Here is an 18,446-nt window from a genome sequence, read left to right as displayed (position 1 = left end):
GTAATAATGGCATAATCAATAAAATATAATATAATCAATAATGATATAAAATGTAGCGAAAGGAAATGAGGAATAAATTTGTAGATAATCTGATTGTATTCATGTATGTATGTATGCAGGTAGCTTGAGTATTGCTCTGCATGCTCCGCGTAACAGTAAAGAATAATTTTATTGTCATTCTGAATTAAACATACCGCTTTTTCAAGGCCCTAATAAACATGAGTGATAGAGTTGAGTTTATATGACAGATGTTCAACGGTGACTTCTTGGCATTAAAGTTAGCTATTCTACAAATGTCTATTTCCGCCATTTGAAATGCTGAAAATCATACAGTTTGTATAAATTAAATGTCTCGATCAACATGTTTCGGTGTGCTCCATTGTCTACCTTTTTGCTGTAGGAATAAATGGTTAAAATAATCTCTATAAAAAGAATCGGTGCATTTGGCATCCCTGCGGTGACGCAACATGTGCGCAAACTAAAATCCAATAGGATTTTTTTTTTTCCTGTTAGGTAAGTACAACAAACACACACACCATCATCTGTGCTGCTCTGTGACATCAACGATCAGCAAGAAAGTAGCAGCTCGCACGCTTCAACTCGTGCACTCAACCGGTACCACCCTCTAATCCACAACCATAGAATTAATCAATAATGTATGTTATAAAATCATGTTCGGTGAAAAGATTAAAATACTTCCTGCGCCGGTTTTAATCTCCAATCACTTCACATTAATAATCCTGCTGAAAAAAGGAAAGTAAAACGATTTTCTTGTGACTACAAGGAACATTCATATTTGAACGGGTTTGAGAGTGGCGTCCAAATGAGCTTTTAACGAAACAACTTGTATGCACGCTCACATAGCTCCACCGATTATTTGCATCACAGCACATCCTCGCTAGCTAAAATTTAACTACAAAAAGAAACACATAAGTAACAATCTAATGCATTAATATACAGAACGCGGTAGGCTCACATGACACATACAACAAGGTTTTCCTGATTTTGGTGTTAAATATATAGTCATTGGACGGAAAAAAGAAAAAACTGTTTGTGTCAAAACCAGATAGCCATCATCCATCAGCGCAATACACCCAGAAAAATACCCAAGCAGTAAATAATTATTAGTTGGTCCCACCTAGAAATCGACGAATCTCGCGAGCTCCCACTCAGTCTCGGTCAAAACCTGGACACTCATTGTCCCACCTCCAACGGAAACCGATAAAGAAAACAAAAGAATCACCAACCTCCAAGCATGACCAACTCTGAGTAGGTATTTTTCCAGGTGTGGTGGGTTCGCTAGTGGGAAGCTTTTCCAATAGCCACATCTGGTGGTCAATAGGCGAAACTTAAAATTTGGAAGAGCTTTTTGGAAAATTGAATGCAATTTTTGGCCAAGCAGTGACGGTTGAACAAAACAAAAACATTTTTTATAATTAACAGAAAATGAAACACATAAAATAAGGGTGAAATAGGAGATATATAAAATTATTGTTTTTTTTTTTAATTTGCGACATGAAACATTCTCACCGGTTTTTGTCATCCTTTTCTGCAACTCTGTCCACCCTTCCGAAGTGTTGATCAGCCTTTACGAAGAAATCACTAGTCATTCGATGGACTAACACGAGCTTTTCACCGGAGCTTTTTTTTTCGGACACTTGGAGGCCTTCGTTAAAAGCGTTTTCTTCCTTTTGTTTCTTCTGTTTTTTCTTTGCTTCCGCACACTTTCAGAAACCAAATTAAAAACTTAAATTTCACTGAAATGAATTATTTTTTTGATAAAACTCCACTTTTCACCAAACAAGAAAAGTTTTCCCTGTACAATTCACAACAATTCACTTTTAAAACATTAATCGTACTCTAAGAAAAACAAAATTTCAATTATTGCTCGTGAAGAAGCCAACTGTAGCGTATCAGTGTTGCCAGTGATTTTGTAAAAAAAAAAAATAAAAAAAAAAAAAAAAAAAAATACAAAAAAAAAAAAAAAAATAAAAAAAAAAAAATAAAAAAAAAAAATAAAAAAAAATAAAAAAAAAAAAAAAAAAAAAAAAAAAAAAAAAAGTATTTTTTTTGGTGATTACCACAAAATAAACCAAGTAAAATCAAACATTGAAAAAAATCTAAATTGGCCCATACTCTTAAAAAAAAAATCTCTAATTCAAAACAAATTTAAAAAACAACACAATTTTTTATTTCGATGAAATTTTGTCTCAAGGGGATTATTACCGTACGGGCCGAAGGGTCTTTGATTTTCATGAAACTTTTTCCACAGGCAGGGCTCATGGATATATGAACAAAGAAAAATTCAGGGTCGCTTATTTTCCCGGAAAACTCAGGTGGATTTTTTTTGTATTCCCTTGACACAACTTACTTTGAAAAATCATAACTCAAGAACGAAGCATCGTAGAAACAAAGTTTTTTTTTTAGAAAATGAAAACAAACTTTCTAAGGAATCCAAAAAAAAAAGAACTGTAAAAAGTTTTTCACAAAATTTTCCACAGTTGAGAAAATTCGTAAAGAAAAGCCAGAAAAACTATGCCCGAACTCATGGAAAATTTTCGAAAAAATATTTATGAGAAGGTAATTTTATTAGCTATAACCGCTGAAATTTTTGGAATGCACTTTTTTTTTCGTTTTTGAGTTATGGCCAATTTTGTTGAAAAATGTCCAAATGTGCCAAAAGCCTTTACTTTGAAAAATCATAACTCTAGAACGAAGCATCGTAGAAACAAAGTTTTTAATGAAAACGGAAGCAAATTTCCTCAGGAGTTCAAAAAAAAAAATGAAGTGATAAAAGTTTTCCACAAAATTTTCTACCGTTGAGAAAATTCATAAAGAAAAGCCGGATAAACTATGTCCGAACTCGTGGAAAATTAAAAAAAAAATGAGACGGTTATTTCATAAGCTTCTTTCGCTGAAATTTTTGGAATGCACTTAATTTTCGTTCCTGAGTTATGGGAAATTTAGGGAAAAATGACCATATAATATAGGCTTGCATGGTCATTTCACAAAATTGGCCATAACTCAGTAACGAAAAAAAAGTACATTCCAAAAATTTCAGCAATAGTTACCTTCTCAAAAATATTTTTTTGAAAATTTTCCGCGAGTTCGGACATAGTTTTTCCGGCTTTTCCTTATGAATTTTCTCGACGGTGGAAAATTTTGTGGAAATCTTTTTCCACTTCATATTTTTTTTCAATTCCTAAGAAAATTTGCTTTCGTTTTCATTAAAAACATTGTTTCTACGATGCTTCGTTCTTGAGTTAAGATTTTTCAAAGAAAAGGCTTTTATGGCACATTTGGACATATTTCAACAAAATTGGCCATAACTCAAAAACGAAAAAAACTGCATTCCAAAATTTTCTGCGATTTCTTTACGAATTTTCTCAACTGTGGAAAGTTTTGTGGAAAAATTTTTCTAGTTCATATTTTTTTTTGGATTCCTGAGAAAATTTGCTTTCATTTTCTAAAAAAAACTTTGTTTCTACGATGCTTCGTTCTTGAGTTATGATTTTTCAAAGTAAGTAGTGTCAGGGGAAAACCAAAATTTTCCACCTGAGTTTTCCGGGAAAATAGGCGACCCTGAATTTTTCTCAATTTTTTTTGTTCATATATCCATGAACCCAGCCTGTGGAAAAAATTTCATGAAAATCTGAGACCCTTCGGCCCAATTTGTACGATAATAAAAAAAATCAAAATAGGTAGTTTTAGGGAAAAAAGATATACTAACAAAAATGATGTATTTTTTTAATTGACTATGCATTTTTAAAAATATTTTATTATTATCTCAACGATTTTTCTTAGGTATAATAAACTAAAACATGACTAATTTAACTTATTTATGTCAAGTGCACATTTTTGTTAAAATAATAAGCAGGTCGTGTTCCCCCCGACAGTTGGACATTGTTTCAAAATTTCTTTAAAAGCTAGTTTTTAATGTTTCTGAGAAAAAATCCCCTCAAGATTTTTTGTTTTTTTTTTTCGATTGTTCTTTATTCGTGTATTTTTGTAGAAAGTTCGATGGAGTCGCCAAAAAAATTACAATTGTTTTTTTTATTGTACATGTATAAGTACGAACACATTTTGCATTTCAAGCATCACAATAATTATGATTTATATTTCAGATTATTAACCCTCTAATACCCAAATTTTTGATTTTGATCTAAATATCATTTTTCGTCATCTAAAATCGATTTAAACATGTTTTGGAAGATGATTCTTTTTAATTCTCGATTTCGTCAATTTCAGTTTTTGATTTTTCTAATTTTTATTTTTAAACATCCCCACACTTCTATATTTTTCCTGGAAGCCAATTTGGGGAACGGATGTTTTGAGATGAAAACATTTTGAGATTTTATGATTATTGTTGAAATATTATTATTTTAATTTTTTTTCAAAGAAAATTTTATTTTCCGTGTAATTTGAAGGAAAATAATTTTAGAGTGTATTCGATTCCCTTAAACTATTAAACAAGGATAGAATGATTTGGGAAAAATTTAAAATATGTCAATTGTAGCGATTTAATACAAAATAAACAATGACTTCTAAAATGTGACTAAAACATCAATTTTTCAATGAATTTTAAAAAATGTAAATACGCTTCAAAATACACCAAAAACCATTTTGAGATATACAGAACAGCCCTAAATATCAGCCAAAAATATAAAAAGTTTGACTTTCCACGAAACAAAAATTACAAAAATGCTCAAACTATACCCCGTCTAAAGGCGGGATTGGGTATTAGAGGGTTAACGTAAATAACGCAGCATAAATTTCTTCAAGACATCTGACATTCATTTTTCTTTTTTTTTTTACATTTTTGAATTTTTTGTTCAACTGAGTTTTATTTTCAAAAACACTTAATTGAGAAAAACAGAGGGTTTCAGGAAACCTCAAACGATCGACTTTATCAATTTTTGGCGATAATTTCAATTGGTTTTACCAAAGTATTCCAACTACTTAACCGAAAGTTTCTTCTAAAGTTTGTTAAAAATATTTCCCAGAAAATCTAAAAAAACAACAGAAATTATTAGTCGAATCACTGACATGGAGGAATATCCGGAGAAATACCTGATGAAAATCCGAGAGGCATTTCAGCAAGAAATTTCAATGGAAATCATTGAGGAATTCCTGGAACAGTTCATAAAGAGTGTAGAAGCTCTGGAAGAATTCCTGAAAGAAAACATTTTTAAGGTGTAAGATCCTACTAATTCCACTCGCTGGACTACTCTACAGCTTTTTCGATATCCCTATATACCCAACCGTGGATCGTTCACACTCTAGAATCCTCCCATCACCCTAGTTAATCCCCTCCCCTAGCTGCTGGGAAAACAACACTGTTTATCAAGTCACAGCAAGTACAGTTCAGCAACGTTTAACAATTATATATTGTATTGTGGAGCCAGGAAGGAAGATATTCTGTGAAGGATTTTAAAAAAAATCCCTAGAACGTTTTATAAACAAATCCCTGGAGCAATTTCTGAAGGAATGCATGGAAAGCTTTCATAAGGAACCTTTGGAGAATCAATGCATGAAATCAATGGTTGACTTTCTAACGAAATACCTGGACAAATTTTTGAAAGAATTCCAAATTCATGATTTCTTCGGAGAATTTAAGTTCCATCCATTTAAAACGTAAATCTAAAATCTTCTTTTTTGAACACCCCCCCCCCTCCCTTCCCCACCATAACCTTTTTTTATAAAGAAATATGGGTATGGGCCGCAACGTTCGGCTGTACTTACCCCTCCCTCTGGAGTGTTACATAATTTGTGGACAGCGCGCCATACGAGAAAATTCATTATATGTTTTCTAAAGAAATTTCACAAAAAAAAATTCTCTAGTAAAAGCCATCAATGGAAGATTTTCTAAGCGATGTGAGAGATTTCTTTTTTCTAAAAGAAGACTTTCTGAAAAAAGTTTTGGTCGAATTTCTAAAATAATTGAAAGGAGACTTACTGAAAAAAAAAATCCTTTTATTAATTTTTGGAGGGAATTCTCAGAGGCATTTATGAAGGAATCCCTGGAAAGATTTTGAAAGAAATCTCTGAAGGATTTTTTTACTAAGTAATACCCTTACAGATACTTTTGCAGGAAGCTTTAAAATAAATTCTGACGGCATTTCTGGAAAATTGTAAAACATAAAAATTGAGAAGTAGAAGTATCAATTTCTAGAAGAATCTTTGAAAAAAATATAAAATTTATCAATCAAATTTTTTTGACAGAATATCTGCAGAAATTTCTTAGGAAACTATGGAAGTTCATCTAGTAAAATCCGCGGAGAAATTTTAAGAATTTCTGAAGGAGCTTCTGTTAAAACTTTTAGAGGAATTTTCTGATAATTTTTTATTGACATCCGTAGAAAAAAAAATTGAAAGAATTCTAGAAAGATTGTGTGAAAGAAACCCTGTAAGAAATTCCGAAGAAAAATCTAGTGAAATTCATGAAGGAATTCCTGGAATATTGAGGAAACAAAAATTAAAAAAAAATCTGCTACAGTTTAAGACCAAATGAACATTTCCTGGAGATAACAAATGTATGAACTGAAAGAGCATCATCTGAATATTGTCCATTAAAAATACTCTTTTTTCGACACTGTAAAATTATTAGAATGAATGCGAGACTTTCATCGCATGGATTTTTTAGAATGAAAGTTCCAGTACAATTTTCAAAATCAAACCGATCTTATGATTATCTTATGAAACTTATGATTTCTCAAAATAAAATAGTAGGTAGATAAATTCTCAGATAAATTCATAAATTCAAAATAATCAAGAAACATTAGAATTTTTGAGAATACGGAAGCACGTAAAAAACACATGATCAATCTAAGATTGATGCCACAAAAGTTCAGCCTATTGGACGCAGTGGCTTAATTTCCCCAACAGGGGAGAAAAAAAAAGATACCGAAAATAGTGAAATTTTGATAACATTCAAAAGACCCATAGATCGTCCTGTTTCCTTCTGGTTCTAGGCCCTCTGAGGCCCTTGGCGCGGGCCAACCTGGCTAACCTCACGATATGGCTCTGATAATAAGCAAAAAGTTTGTAGTTCTGAGAAAGCTGTAACTGACTGCGCGAACGGTTTTGTTTGACATAATTTGCCAAAATTATTGCAATGGTGTCTGAAACAGTCATCGAAAAACTTTGCCTTCCTTGTACCTGGAATCATAATACGGATAAATTTAACAAAAAAATTGTGATTCCATCATATTTTTTTTATATAGTGAATTTGTGTTAGGGACTGTTCATAAACCACGTAGACCAAAACTTGGCCATCTCAGATCCCCCCCTCCCCCCTCGTAGACTTTCGTCCATACTAAAATTTTAAAATTTGTATGGAGCGTAGACTTTGGGCAGCCCCCCCCCCCTCCACCCAAAAAGTCTACGTGGTTTATGAACAGCCCCTTATCATCATTTTTAAATCCCAGTCGAATAACTGCAGATACTTTTTAAGAAAATGCAAGTCGTATCATGCGAAAAATTATGGATAAAGTTCCTTGGCGATTTTGGGAAGGAATTCGTGAAGGAATATCTAAAGCAAAACCTACATACCTCAATGAAAATTTAGAAACATTCCTGAAGATTTTTCTGAATGGATATCCGTAAGAATACGTGGAAAAAATGTTAAATGGCCTTCATGGAGGAATGCTGGAAGAATTTCTGAAAAAATATCTAAGAAAGCAATCCCTGTATGAACTGCTGCTAAAATCATTGGCAAAATCAGGCTTCAATATTTTGACACATTCATGCAGGAATTTCTGCATGAATTCCTAGAGACATTTCTGCGGGAGTTTCCATTGAAATCTCAAATCCTGGAAGCATTATTGATGATATTTCGGAACGAACGCGTGGGAAATTTTTCAAAGGAGTTTTATTTTTTCAATCTCTAGAGAATTTTCCGAAGAAATAAATGGATCAAATTTCTGAATGGTCGGGGCCCGTGGCGCAGTGGTATGCACGTTCGCTTCATAAGCGGATGGTCATGGGTTCAAACCCAGCCCCGGTACTTGCAATTGTTCGTCAGTTGCTTTTCCCCCCGAGAGCATCTGGCACCTGACCCTCTTCGGAGCATATAGCTCTAACGAACCCGGAATTTGGATATCGGCGAACCGCAACTCATCAACACATCAGCATCATCGTGCTCATCATTCTTCCATGGACAGGGTAGAAGAGTGAAAGAAGCACAAAGGCAACCAGTTCAATAAAGTCGAATAGAATAGAATACATTTAGGAGCTGTACAAAATGGAAGTACAGCGTCCAATTGGAATCGCTCACGTAGTACCCTAGTGGACAAAAGAGTTGTAAATTAGGATAAGTGATTAAAAAAAAAATCTGAATGAGTCTCTCAAATTTTTTTTAAAAAGAATCACTGGAGAACTTCCCAAAGAAATCCTTGGACGATTTTCAGAAAAAAAATCTTAAGGAAGTTCTGAAGAAATCCAAGGGAAAGTTTCTAAAAATTTCACTAGAAAATTTTCTGGCTAAACCCTTGAGGAATTTTGAAAAAAACCCTTAGAAAAAATACTGAAAAAAATCTTTTAGAGATATCTGTACAGCTATCTGGAGGAATTTTTCCAAGTATCCTTTAGAAAATTTTAGAAGAAATCGTAAATGGAATTGGAAAATTCTATGAGAAAATACATGGAAAAATTTCTGAAGGAATTCATGGAAGATTTTCTGAATGACTTCCGTAAGAAATATTTGACGGAAACCTTAAACAGATTTCTGGAAGAATTTCTGGAAGCAGACTATCCCACAAAGAGCGCATGAAAATTCAGCTTTTTTTTCAATCACCATGATTTTGATGATGTAAATTGAAATTCCGTGAATTTCCGTGAGCGCAGCTCAGCAAGTAAAGGAATTCAATACAAAATTCTTGGAAAATCTGCAGATAGCGATTTTGGAAGAATCGCTAAATGAATCCCCGGAGGATTTAGTTAAGATAACACTAGAAGAAATTCCGAGAATACTTTAGAGGCATTTCTGAAAAAAATCTTCGGAAGATTTTCCAAACGAATCCCGGAAAACTCTGAAAAAATTCAGAAGTAACAATTTTCCGATTTTTTTGAAGAAATCAATCAACCGAAAGAGTTTTTAATGAAATCTTTAGAAGATTTACTGGAAGGTTCCAATGAAGCAATTTTGGAAGGAATCGTAGAAAGATTTTCTGAAGGTTAATTTCTGGAAGAATTTCTTGACGAAATTTAGGAAAAAATAAAATTTCTAGAGGAATTTTTAAATTGATATTTTGTTTTATAGAAACCCTACAGGATTTCCATCAGCATTCCCTAAAAGAATTTTTGCATGAAACTCCGGTGGAATTTCTAAAGGACAGCTATATTATCGCGCATTTATAAATTAGAAATTAGCAATAAACTTGATCAAATTCGCTTAACCCTTTGACGAAGCAATTGGACGAAGCAACAAAAAATGAGGTTCTTATTAAATCATTCGAGATTCTATGGAGATTTTTCAATAGTTTTTCGTGTAGATGATAAAAAGAAGGAACATCTTTCCATTATAAAAAACTTAGATAGTTTTCATCAATATTTTTGTAAGATGTTGGCTATTACTAGTTTTTGCCGTTTCAGTGCGCATTAATATTTAAGTCTTTCTAAAGGAATCATTGAATGATCTTGTAAAAGAATCGCTGAAAGCAATAATGACAGAATTCTAGTGAAAAAAATGCGGAAGGATTCCCTGGATGAATTGCCTAAAGAATCCCAGAAAGATGTTCTGAAGGTGTCAGTTCAAATAGCTCTGAAGAAATCCATGAAAGCTTTACAAAATGAATGCCTGGAAGGGGTTTTCTGGAAGATATTCCTAAGGAACCCTTCTGGTAATAACAGGGGAATCTGTTAAATGTTTTCATTAGGAAAAGTTGAAGAAATTTTTGGAATAATGCATAGAGAAAATTCTGAAGAAAGCTTTAGAAGAATTTCCGTTGCGGAGGAATTTCTGAAGCAATCAATATAAAATGATCTACGAGAGTCCCTTGAGCAACTTTTGAGGGAATCCCTAGAGGAATTTCTCAAAGAATCCCTGGATAACATTTACAAAATAATCCGTGTAAGGTTTCTTAAAAGAATCCCAGGGAGGATTACTAAAGAAATCTCTGGAAGAAATTCTAAAGGAATCCATGAAAGATTTTCTAAATTATTCCTTAGAGAAGTTTCTGATGAATTATTCTACTAATTTCTGAAAAAAAAGTCTTTCGAAAACTTCTTGAAAGCCGCTGAAGGAGATTGTGATGGAATTCCTGGAACTTAATTTAAGAAATTCATGGAGGGGTTTCTGAAGAAATCCATGGAAGGTTTTCCAATGGAATCTTTTGAGAAAATTTCGGAAGACTCTGGAAGAATTTCTAAAGAAATCTCTTGAGAACTTCTCAAAAAAAATCGAGAAGAAAGTTTATTAAGAATCCTTTCTGGAAAATTTCTGGAGGACAGTTGGAATTTTTTGAAGAGAGATATTGTTGGAGAAAATAAAGATTCCTGGAGAAATATCATAAGAAATTTCTAAATAAATTCCCAAAGAAATACCTAGAATATTTTATTATGAATTCCTGGAAACGATCCCGAGCTCATAAAAAGATAATAAGAGTAATTTCCAATACTGATGGAGAGATTTTTCTTGCATGGCAGCACCAGATTAACAACACTGTAACTGTCAGCAGAGTTTTTATTCTCATGTTTATGATGATGTAAAAAGATTTGAAAAATTTTGAAGGAAATTTTATTACATTCAGGAGGGTTTAGTGAACAATTCATAGCATCAAAATGATTTTTTTCCTGAAATTTGGCGCTCAAGTATTGTAAAATACAAGACTTTTCTTAAAAATCAGATAGGAATGGGTACAAACAATGTGGGAACAAATTAGAGAAATAATATGAGCGATTTTCTTGTACCAAGAAGTCTAGAGTGCAAAGAACAAATTTGATAGTTTTTTATACATATAAGAACGTGAAGAAATGAGAAAAAACGGAAAGGAAATATGAGGGCTTATTTTTTTTTTTTATCTATGTATTTCCATATATTTGGAGAGAGGAATAGGAAGTTCCAAGTTCATAAATAAGACTTTCATTACACGTCTTTAGGAATAAAAAATAGAATAATTACAAAACCATTTCACCAAAATTTGTATTTTTTAACCTAAATTAGACGACACAAAAGCGATTTACTAATATTTGCGTCCATGACATATAAAACATATGTTAAAAGAACTAGTTTCCTTAAAAAAAACATAAGAATTGTCCCTCGAATTCTGTTTCTATCAAGTCCAAGCCTATTTCGGGCACAACATGAATTCAATTCTCAGCACACCTTCTACGTGACACTGTGGTACATAAGATGGTAAAACATTATGATTTGACCGTAGGTCGGTAGAAAGCCGGTCAAATTCTTCGCAATCCAAATCAAATCATGTAAGTACGATTGAACAGACACTTTTAAATTTAGATGGATGTAGCCTCGACATAACAACAACAATATTTAAATAAATAATTAATTATTGATTTGCCCACCATATCATATTACGCTATCACGGTGCAACCAAGAAATCTTTCTCTGTGGTTGTGAAGTACGATGTTTCGTGTGCAAAAAAAAAAAAACACGCAGGAATTTGCTTGCATCCTCCCTAGATGAAGACAATTTGTTGTTTACATTTTACCGACGAAAAAAGCGATTGGTTTGATTAATTATGCAGCTTTTGAGGCATTCTGCAGCAGTGAATTCCAACTTTGAAGTACCACAGAGCTTTTGTGGGGTGTGTATTGAAGGTAAGTTCAACAAGTGAATTTAGCGAAGTGAAAATTGATCGATGATGAAGAAAAATTCGCCTACCTGTTGCTTTGGTGCGGTTGCCTTCGTTGTACGCAAAACGAGAAAAAAAAATTACACCTTGGAAGTGGAATGAAATTTAGCGTAAGAATTCGATTTTCAGTACTATAGGAGCTGGTTATTAATAGTCTACGTCTTTTTGCTACCATCTGATGAGGCACTAGCAAAGGTAAGTTAGATAATCTGTAGTTATTAGCTATTTTCCATCTGAAATAACAGGAATTAGCGCATAAGACGAAGTAAATTTCTACCCTCACTAATGAAGATTTCACATTAGTCATGCCCTTTTCTTCTCCTGAGGACAGCATTGACTTCATTGCTGATTCCGAGAGACGAGATAAAACAAACACCAAATCCAACATAAGCAACACAACATAACATGCAGCATTCGGAATCAAAAACCCACAACCATGTACCGCCCGACCGCCATTAACGAGAAAGGCATACCAAGAGTGAGAAAGAGGGAAAAAACTAAACCAAACAACAAAAGATTATCTTCACAGTTCTCAGATTGCACACGTTCGTAGATATAATGCTTTTGCTTTACAGTCAGCTCGAACATGTGTGCGCGGAATCTTCTCCCAACTCAGATTTCAATCAAACTCCCTTGTCTTTCTCCACATGCCGAAAGAACATCTCAACTTACCGTTTGTCAACTGGATCGAAGTCGATGCCAACAGCAGTAGCGTAACCACCACCATCGGGAATGCTGACGTCATTCTGCTTCTTTGACTTTGCACAGTCATCTTGGTCACAGCCGACACAATAACAGAAACCTGGCACACACCTAGTGTTTTCCGTTTCCGGCACCCGCGGGAAACACCTTGTAGGTACCTAGACGGAGATCACTATCACGCACAGTTGTTGTCGATGGTTTTGTCACACAGGAAACCGGCACGCCACGATGGCGTTGTTTGTCGTTGTTCGCAACGAGCGCGGTGAAACTTTGAGGCGATTGGTTCCACTCAATTCGTCGTCATTGTGGTGACTTATGATGTGCACCTGTTCGATGGAAGTGTTGTGTTTCTGAGTTGTCTATCGATTACGGCAGTGATGATTCTGAAAGTAAAAGAAAAAAAAATAATAGTTAATACAAGAAGAGTTCCATAAAAATAATTCTAAATTGTGTTAAGGTAAGTAACAAAACCGTGTAACAAACAAACCCGTTACCACAGACAAACAGACGTAACACTTGCGAAATTTCGATCGACCACGGTTTTAACGATCATTTGGAATCTTCATAGTTGTGTCCAGGCCCGTGCACAGAAAAGGCGTCAAGGGAGGGGTTCTTGCTATTTAGGAGGGGCACATAATATATACATAGAACATCGACAAGGAGGGAGGGGATGTTAATCACCAACCCTCCCTCCCCCCTTGGGCACGGCCTTGCTTGTGGCTTTCACAACCAGAGGCGCAAATTCAAGTTTCAAATCAGCCACCCATCGACCCATAATTCAGTTCTCGAACACCTTGTCCCGATTTCAAAACAAATTATATTGACAAGCACCCGAATCTGAATCCGTTTCCGGACAGCTGCTGCTCGGGTCGCGCTACTGCCAGTACAAGCTGTTGCACACTTCCCATAAGGAAACCCACCACCAAGCTCTTTGTGACCTCCGTCTATGGGAAATTCCGAGTGGAAACAAATGGCCCGGCCGACGAAGTAAAGGCTCGCTGTCAAACCCTTTTCAGCAGTGTAATTTTGCACCACCATGCGAGAGAAGTGAACCATTTGGATGCCGCTGCCGCGGTGCTCATCATGATTTTGCGTGCCTTCCAGGAACCTAGGCTAGATTGGTTGATGGTTGGGTCAGAAGAACCGAGTCAGTAAAAAAAGCAGAAGCGACTTTTGGCAATCGACGGGGTTGATGACGATCCTGATGAGATTTTTTCTTCTGCTTTAGCGAGATCAAATTTCGAACCGAACAGACTAATAACAGAATGAGCCACACTCGAGCAAATTATTCTGTAAGAATCATCAATAAACACTTCCGATTTTAAAAGATGATGTTTGTGAGTGTTGTACTCATAGATACTGCCATGTTTCCTTGGCACTGATGGCATCTTCCTCTAAGCAGCTTCAAATAATAGTACTATTTTATAATATATAGTATTTATTTTCAACTAGGTTAAGTGTACCAGAAAGACTTCCGGTCCCTGACCTTCACGAGATTGAGGAGGAGGTTGGCCGGTTGAAAAACAACAAAGCCGCTGGAGCAGATCAACTACCCAGCGAGCTTCTAAAAAACGGTGGAGAAGCACTGGTGAGAGCATACACTGGGTCATTACCAAGAGAGCGCTGCCTACAAGATACTCTCTCAAATTTAATGCCGCCGTCTATCACCGATTGCAACAGAGTTCGTGGGGCTGGATTTATGGGTGAACGCGCTACAATGGACCAGATGTTCGCCATCCGCCAGGTGTTGCAGAAATGCCGCGAATACAACGTGCCCACACATCCCTTGTTCATCGATTTCAAATCGGCGTATGATACAATCGATCGAGAACAGCTATGGCAGATTATGCACGAATACGGATTCCCGGTTAAACTGATACGATTGATCAAAGCGACGATGGATCGAGTGATGTGCGTAGTTCGAGTATCAGGGACACTCTCGAGTCCCTTCGAATCTTGCAGAGGGTTACGGCAAGGTAATGGTCTTTCGTGCTTGCTGTTCAACATTGCTTTAGAGGGTGTAATTAGGAGAGCGGGGATAAACATGAGTGGGACGATTTTCACGAAGTCCGTTCAGCTGCTTGGTTTCGCCGATGATATTGATATTATTGCTCGTAAATTTGAGACGATGGCGGAAACGTACATCCGACTAAAGAGTGAAGCCAGGCGAATCGGATTAGTCATTAATGTGTCGAAGACAAAGTACATGATGGCAAAGGACTCCAGGGAGGAATCTCCGCCCCGCCAACCCGAATTCATATCGACGGTGATGAAATCTAGGCGGTTTAAGAATTCGTGTACTTGGGCTCACTGGTGACCGCCGACAACGACACGAGCATAGAAATTCAGAGGCGCATTGTGGCAGGAAATCGTGCTTACTTTGGACTCCGCAGAACTCTACGATCGAATAAAGTTCGCCGTAACACGAAGTTAACAATCTACAAAACGCTGATTAGACCGATCGTCCTCTATGGGCACGAAACATGGACCCTACGTGCAGAGGACCAACGCACCCTTGAAGTTTTCGAACGGAAGGTGTTGCGTACCATCTATGGCGGAGTGCAGATGGAAGACGGGACTTGGAGAAGGCGAATGAACCACGAGCTGCATCAGCTGCTAAGAGAACCAATCATCGTCCACACCGCGAAAATCGGGAGGCTACGGTGGGCGGGTCACGTCATCAGGATGTCGGATAGCAACCCGACTAAAATCGTTCTCGAGAGTCATCCGACCGGTACAAGAAGACGTGGTGCGCAGCGAGCTAGGTGGGTCGACCAAGTGGAGGACGATCTGCGGACCCTACGCAAAGTGCGGAACTGGAGACAAACTGCCATGGACCGAATGGAATGGAGACGGCTACTATGTACAGCAGAGGCCACCCCAGCCTTAGCCGGATCGGTAAGGTAAGTTAATTTAAGAAAACCGCCTACGAATATGCTTGCACGATTGCTTTCATAGATTCTTTCGGAAACATTCTTCAGGAATTAGGAATTCAGTTCCTTATAGGGATAATTCAGATTTTCACTACACATTTCCTAAACATTTCTCAAATGATGATTTCAGAGAATTTTACATTGATTGCTTCACAAAACCTTGAGGGATTCCTTCAGAAAATTTTCGAAGGATTATTTTCTGAAAACCATCCATGATTTTTTTGAAATAATCATCCAAGCCTTGTTTCAAAAATTCTTACAGAAAATGTTCTATGGGAGTTTTGGGAAATTCTGGCTGAAAATGAGTCGGAGATTTCTATAAGAATTCCTTCTGGAGTTCTTCAGTGAGTGCTTTGGGAAAATCATAGTTTTGTTTTATTTTTTTCAGGTTTTTTAGCAGATTATTCCAGAATTTAAAATAATAACTCCTTTGTGAAGCCTTCCATGGATTCGTATACAAGTTGCGCCATATATTTCTACAGAAAATCCCCCAGTTATTCCTTCCAGAAAGTCTTCCGCGGATTCTTTTTGAATGTTCTTAAGAAATTCTTCAAGAATATCATTCGGAATTTTCTCTAGAGCGTCATCCAGAAATTTCTTCTGTAAGTTCTCAAGATAAGCTCTCATGAATTTCCTCAGAAATTTCTTCATTATTTCTTTTAGAAAACAGTACGAGACTTAATTCAGGCAATTATGCAAGGATTCCTTCAGAAATACTTCCAGCGATTCCTTCAGAAAATCAAAAGCATTAAACTCATAAACAAAAGCTCCAAGGATTTCTTTAGAATATTTTCCAGGCCCCTTCAGAAATTCTCAGAAAGGTTACCCACAAAGTCATCCAGGTACATTTCCCTCAGAGGTTCTTCATGAAAATCCTCCATAAGTTTGTCCAAGGATTCGTTTATGAAATCTTTAATTGATTCCTTCCAAAATTGCTGCATGTGCAGGGATGCCATATATACAGATTTATCTGTATTATACAGATTTTCGAGCATCCAAACAGATTTCATTTCATATGAAATACAGAGTTTTGAGCTAGAGGGGCTATTTTTCACCTAAATTTTGTATGGGATATCGATTTTTGAAAATAGTGATACAAATTTTTCAAAAAAATTATCTGGCAACCCTGTAGCATGTGTTCCTTCAGAAATTTCTTCAGGAATTTTCGAAGATTTCTTTTAGAAGTGGATTCTTCAAACATTTTTTCCAGGGATGGTTTAAAAAATTACCTTAGCGCTTCCTCCAAATATTACTCCAAGAATGTATATAGAAATTTCTTCAAGAATCCTTTTAAGTAGATTTCAATGTTTTTATGTTTTACTACGTCAGGGATTTCTTTAGGAATTCTCCTAGGGATTTGTTCAGATTTTTTTTCGGAAACTTATAGTGGGTTTCCATCAGATTTTTTTTTTCAAAAATTCTTTCTTCCAGGGCTTTCTAAGGGTTCAGAAAATTAATGCACATATTTGCCACCAGGAACTGCTCATTGACAATTCTCGCAGATTATTGAACAGAAAATACTTCAGGGATTAATCCTCCAAGAATCCGTCCAGAGATTTTTGCTTAATTTCTTCCAGTGATTCGGGCAACAATTACTCCAGAGATATTTACAGGAGTTCATATATTGCTCCCTTCAGGCTTTCCTTCAGATATTGTTCTATTTTGCTTGAAATTTATCCGGTACTTCCTCTAAAAATAACTATTACAATTTCTCCAAGAATTTTTCAAATGATTAATAAATTTTTACTAGGAAATTCGTCAGGAATTCCTTTAGAAACATTTAAAAAAAAATCTTAAGCTTATCTTCTATTTTTTACAGAAACTTATCTACTGTTTCTCCAAAAAATGTTATCAATGAATTTCTTCTGGAATTTTCTTGAAAAATCCGAAATGATTGTTTTGTTTTTGCATTTTACAAAGAGTTTTCCAAAAAGCTTACACAGTTGTTTATCCAAGATGTTCTTTAGAAACTTCAAGAATTTCCCTGATATTTCTTTAGACTTTTTTTCCTCTAGAGATTCATACTTGCTGAGAGTCCACAGGGATTCTACCGAAGATTTATTGAGAAATTCTTTCAGAAATTTTTGCTCAAATTCCTCCTTAAATTTCTTCAGGTATTCCTTAAAGCATATCTCCATAGACCACTACAAAGTATTTGAAATTGCTTCAAGAATTTCAGCAAGGAATTTCTTCAAAAGTTTTGTCATAGATGTTTTTAAGAAATTCCTCTAAAATTTTATTTTGAATTCGTAAAAAGATTCCTTCGGAAATTCTTTCAATCGTATCTCCAACAAATCCTTGAGAAATTCCTTCCTGGATTCTGTGGCTCCGTCAGAAATATATCCTGGGATTCCTTCAGTGAATCCTGTTGAAACCGTTTCAGATACTCCGTCAGATTTTTTTTCTGAAGTTCTTCCAAAAACTACATAAACATAATTGGAGAAATCCTTGACAGAAACTCCTAACCATCCTTTTGCATCACGTTAGCAGCAGCTCGCTGGCGTAGTGTACGGTTTGGGACAAAAATGACCCTTATGCCAAAGGAGGGTTAAAAAATTTCTTAAGAAATCTCTGGAGGATCGTCTGAAGGAGTATCTTTAAAAAAGCTCCTGATGATACATTTGGAGATTTCCAAAAGAGTTTTTTTTATGACTTTAGGGGAGTTCCTGGACAAAGTTTTTGAAGTAATTTCAAAAGTTATCTCTGGAGAGGTTCTGGATAAATGCATGGGAGAACAGATGGAAAAACTCCTTTCTCCTTAATTCCTAGGGAAAGTAGTTTCAAGGGATAATTACCTGAGAGATTTCTGGGGAGATTCCTGGAGAAATCTTCGATGGCGTTCTGAAGCAAACTCTGAAAAATGTCTGCAGAAACTGCAGACAAAGATACTGATGTACACTGCAAATTTTGTTTACTGGTATTCAACAAACTTTGCTGATTTTTTTTTTGTGCTGATTTCATTCAGCAATGCAAATTTACTAAATATCAGCAATTATTT

General features: G+C 35.5%; 1 protein-coding gene across 1 annotated transcript in view; it reads right to left on the bottom strand.

Moving 5' to 3' along the window:
• Nucleotides 1–18,446, bottom strand: part of LOC109408718 (roundabout homolog 2) — a 493,067-nt gene that overhangs the window by 355,134 nt on the left and 119,487 nt on the right. The window contains exon 2 of the mRNA XM_062855310.1: nt 12,486–12,898. Within this exon, the coding sequence (XP_062711294.1) occupies nt 12,486–12,585 (100 nt within the window). The 5' untranslated portion in view covers nt 12,586–12,898. The remainder of the gene's footprint in view (nt 1–12,485; nt 12,899–18,446) is intronic.

Source organism: Aedes albopictus, chromosome 3, assembly GCF_035046485.1.
Source record: "Aedes albopictus strain Foshan chromosome 3, AalbF5, whole genome shotgun sequence".
Lineage (NCBI taxonomy): Eukaryota > Metazoa > Arthropoda > Insecta > Diptera > Culicidae > Aedes > Aedes albopictus.
This window is presented reverse-complemented; position numbering and strand designations above follow the sequence as displayed.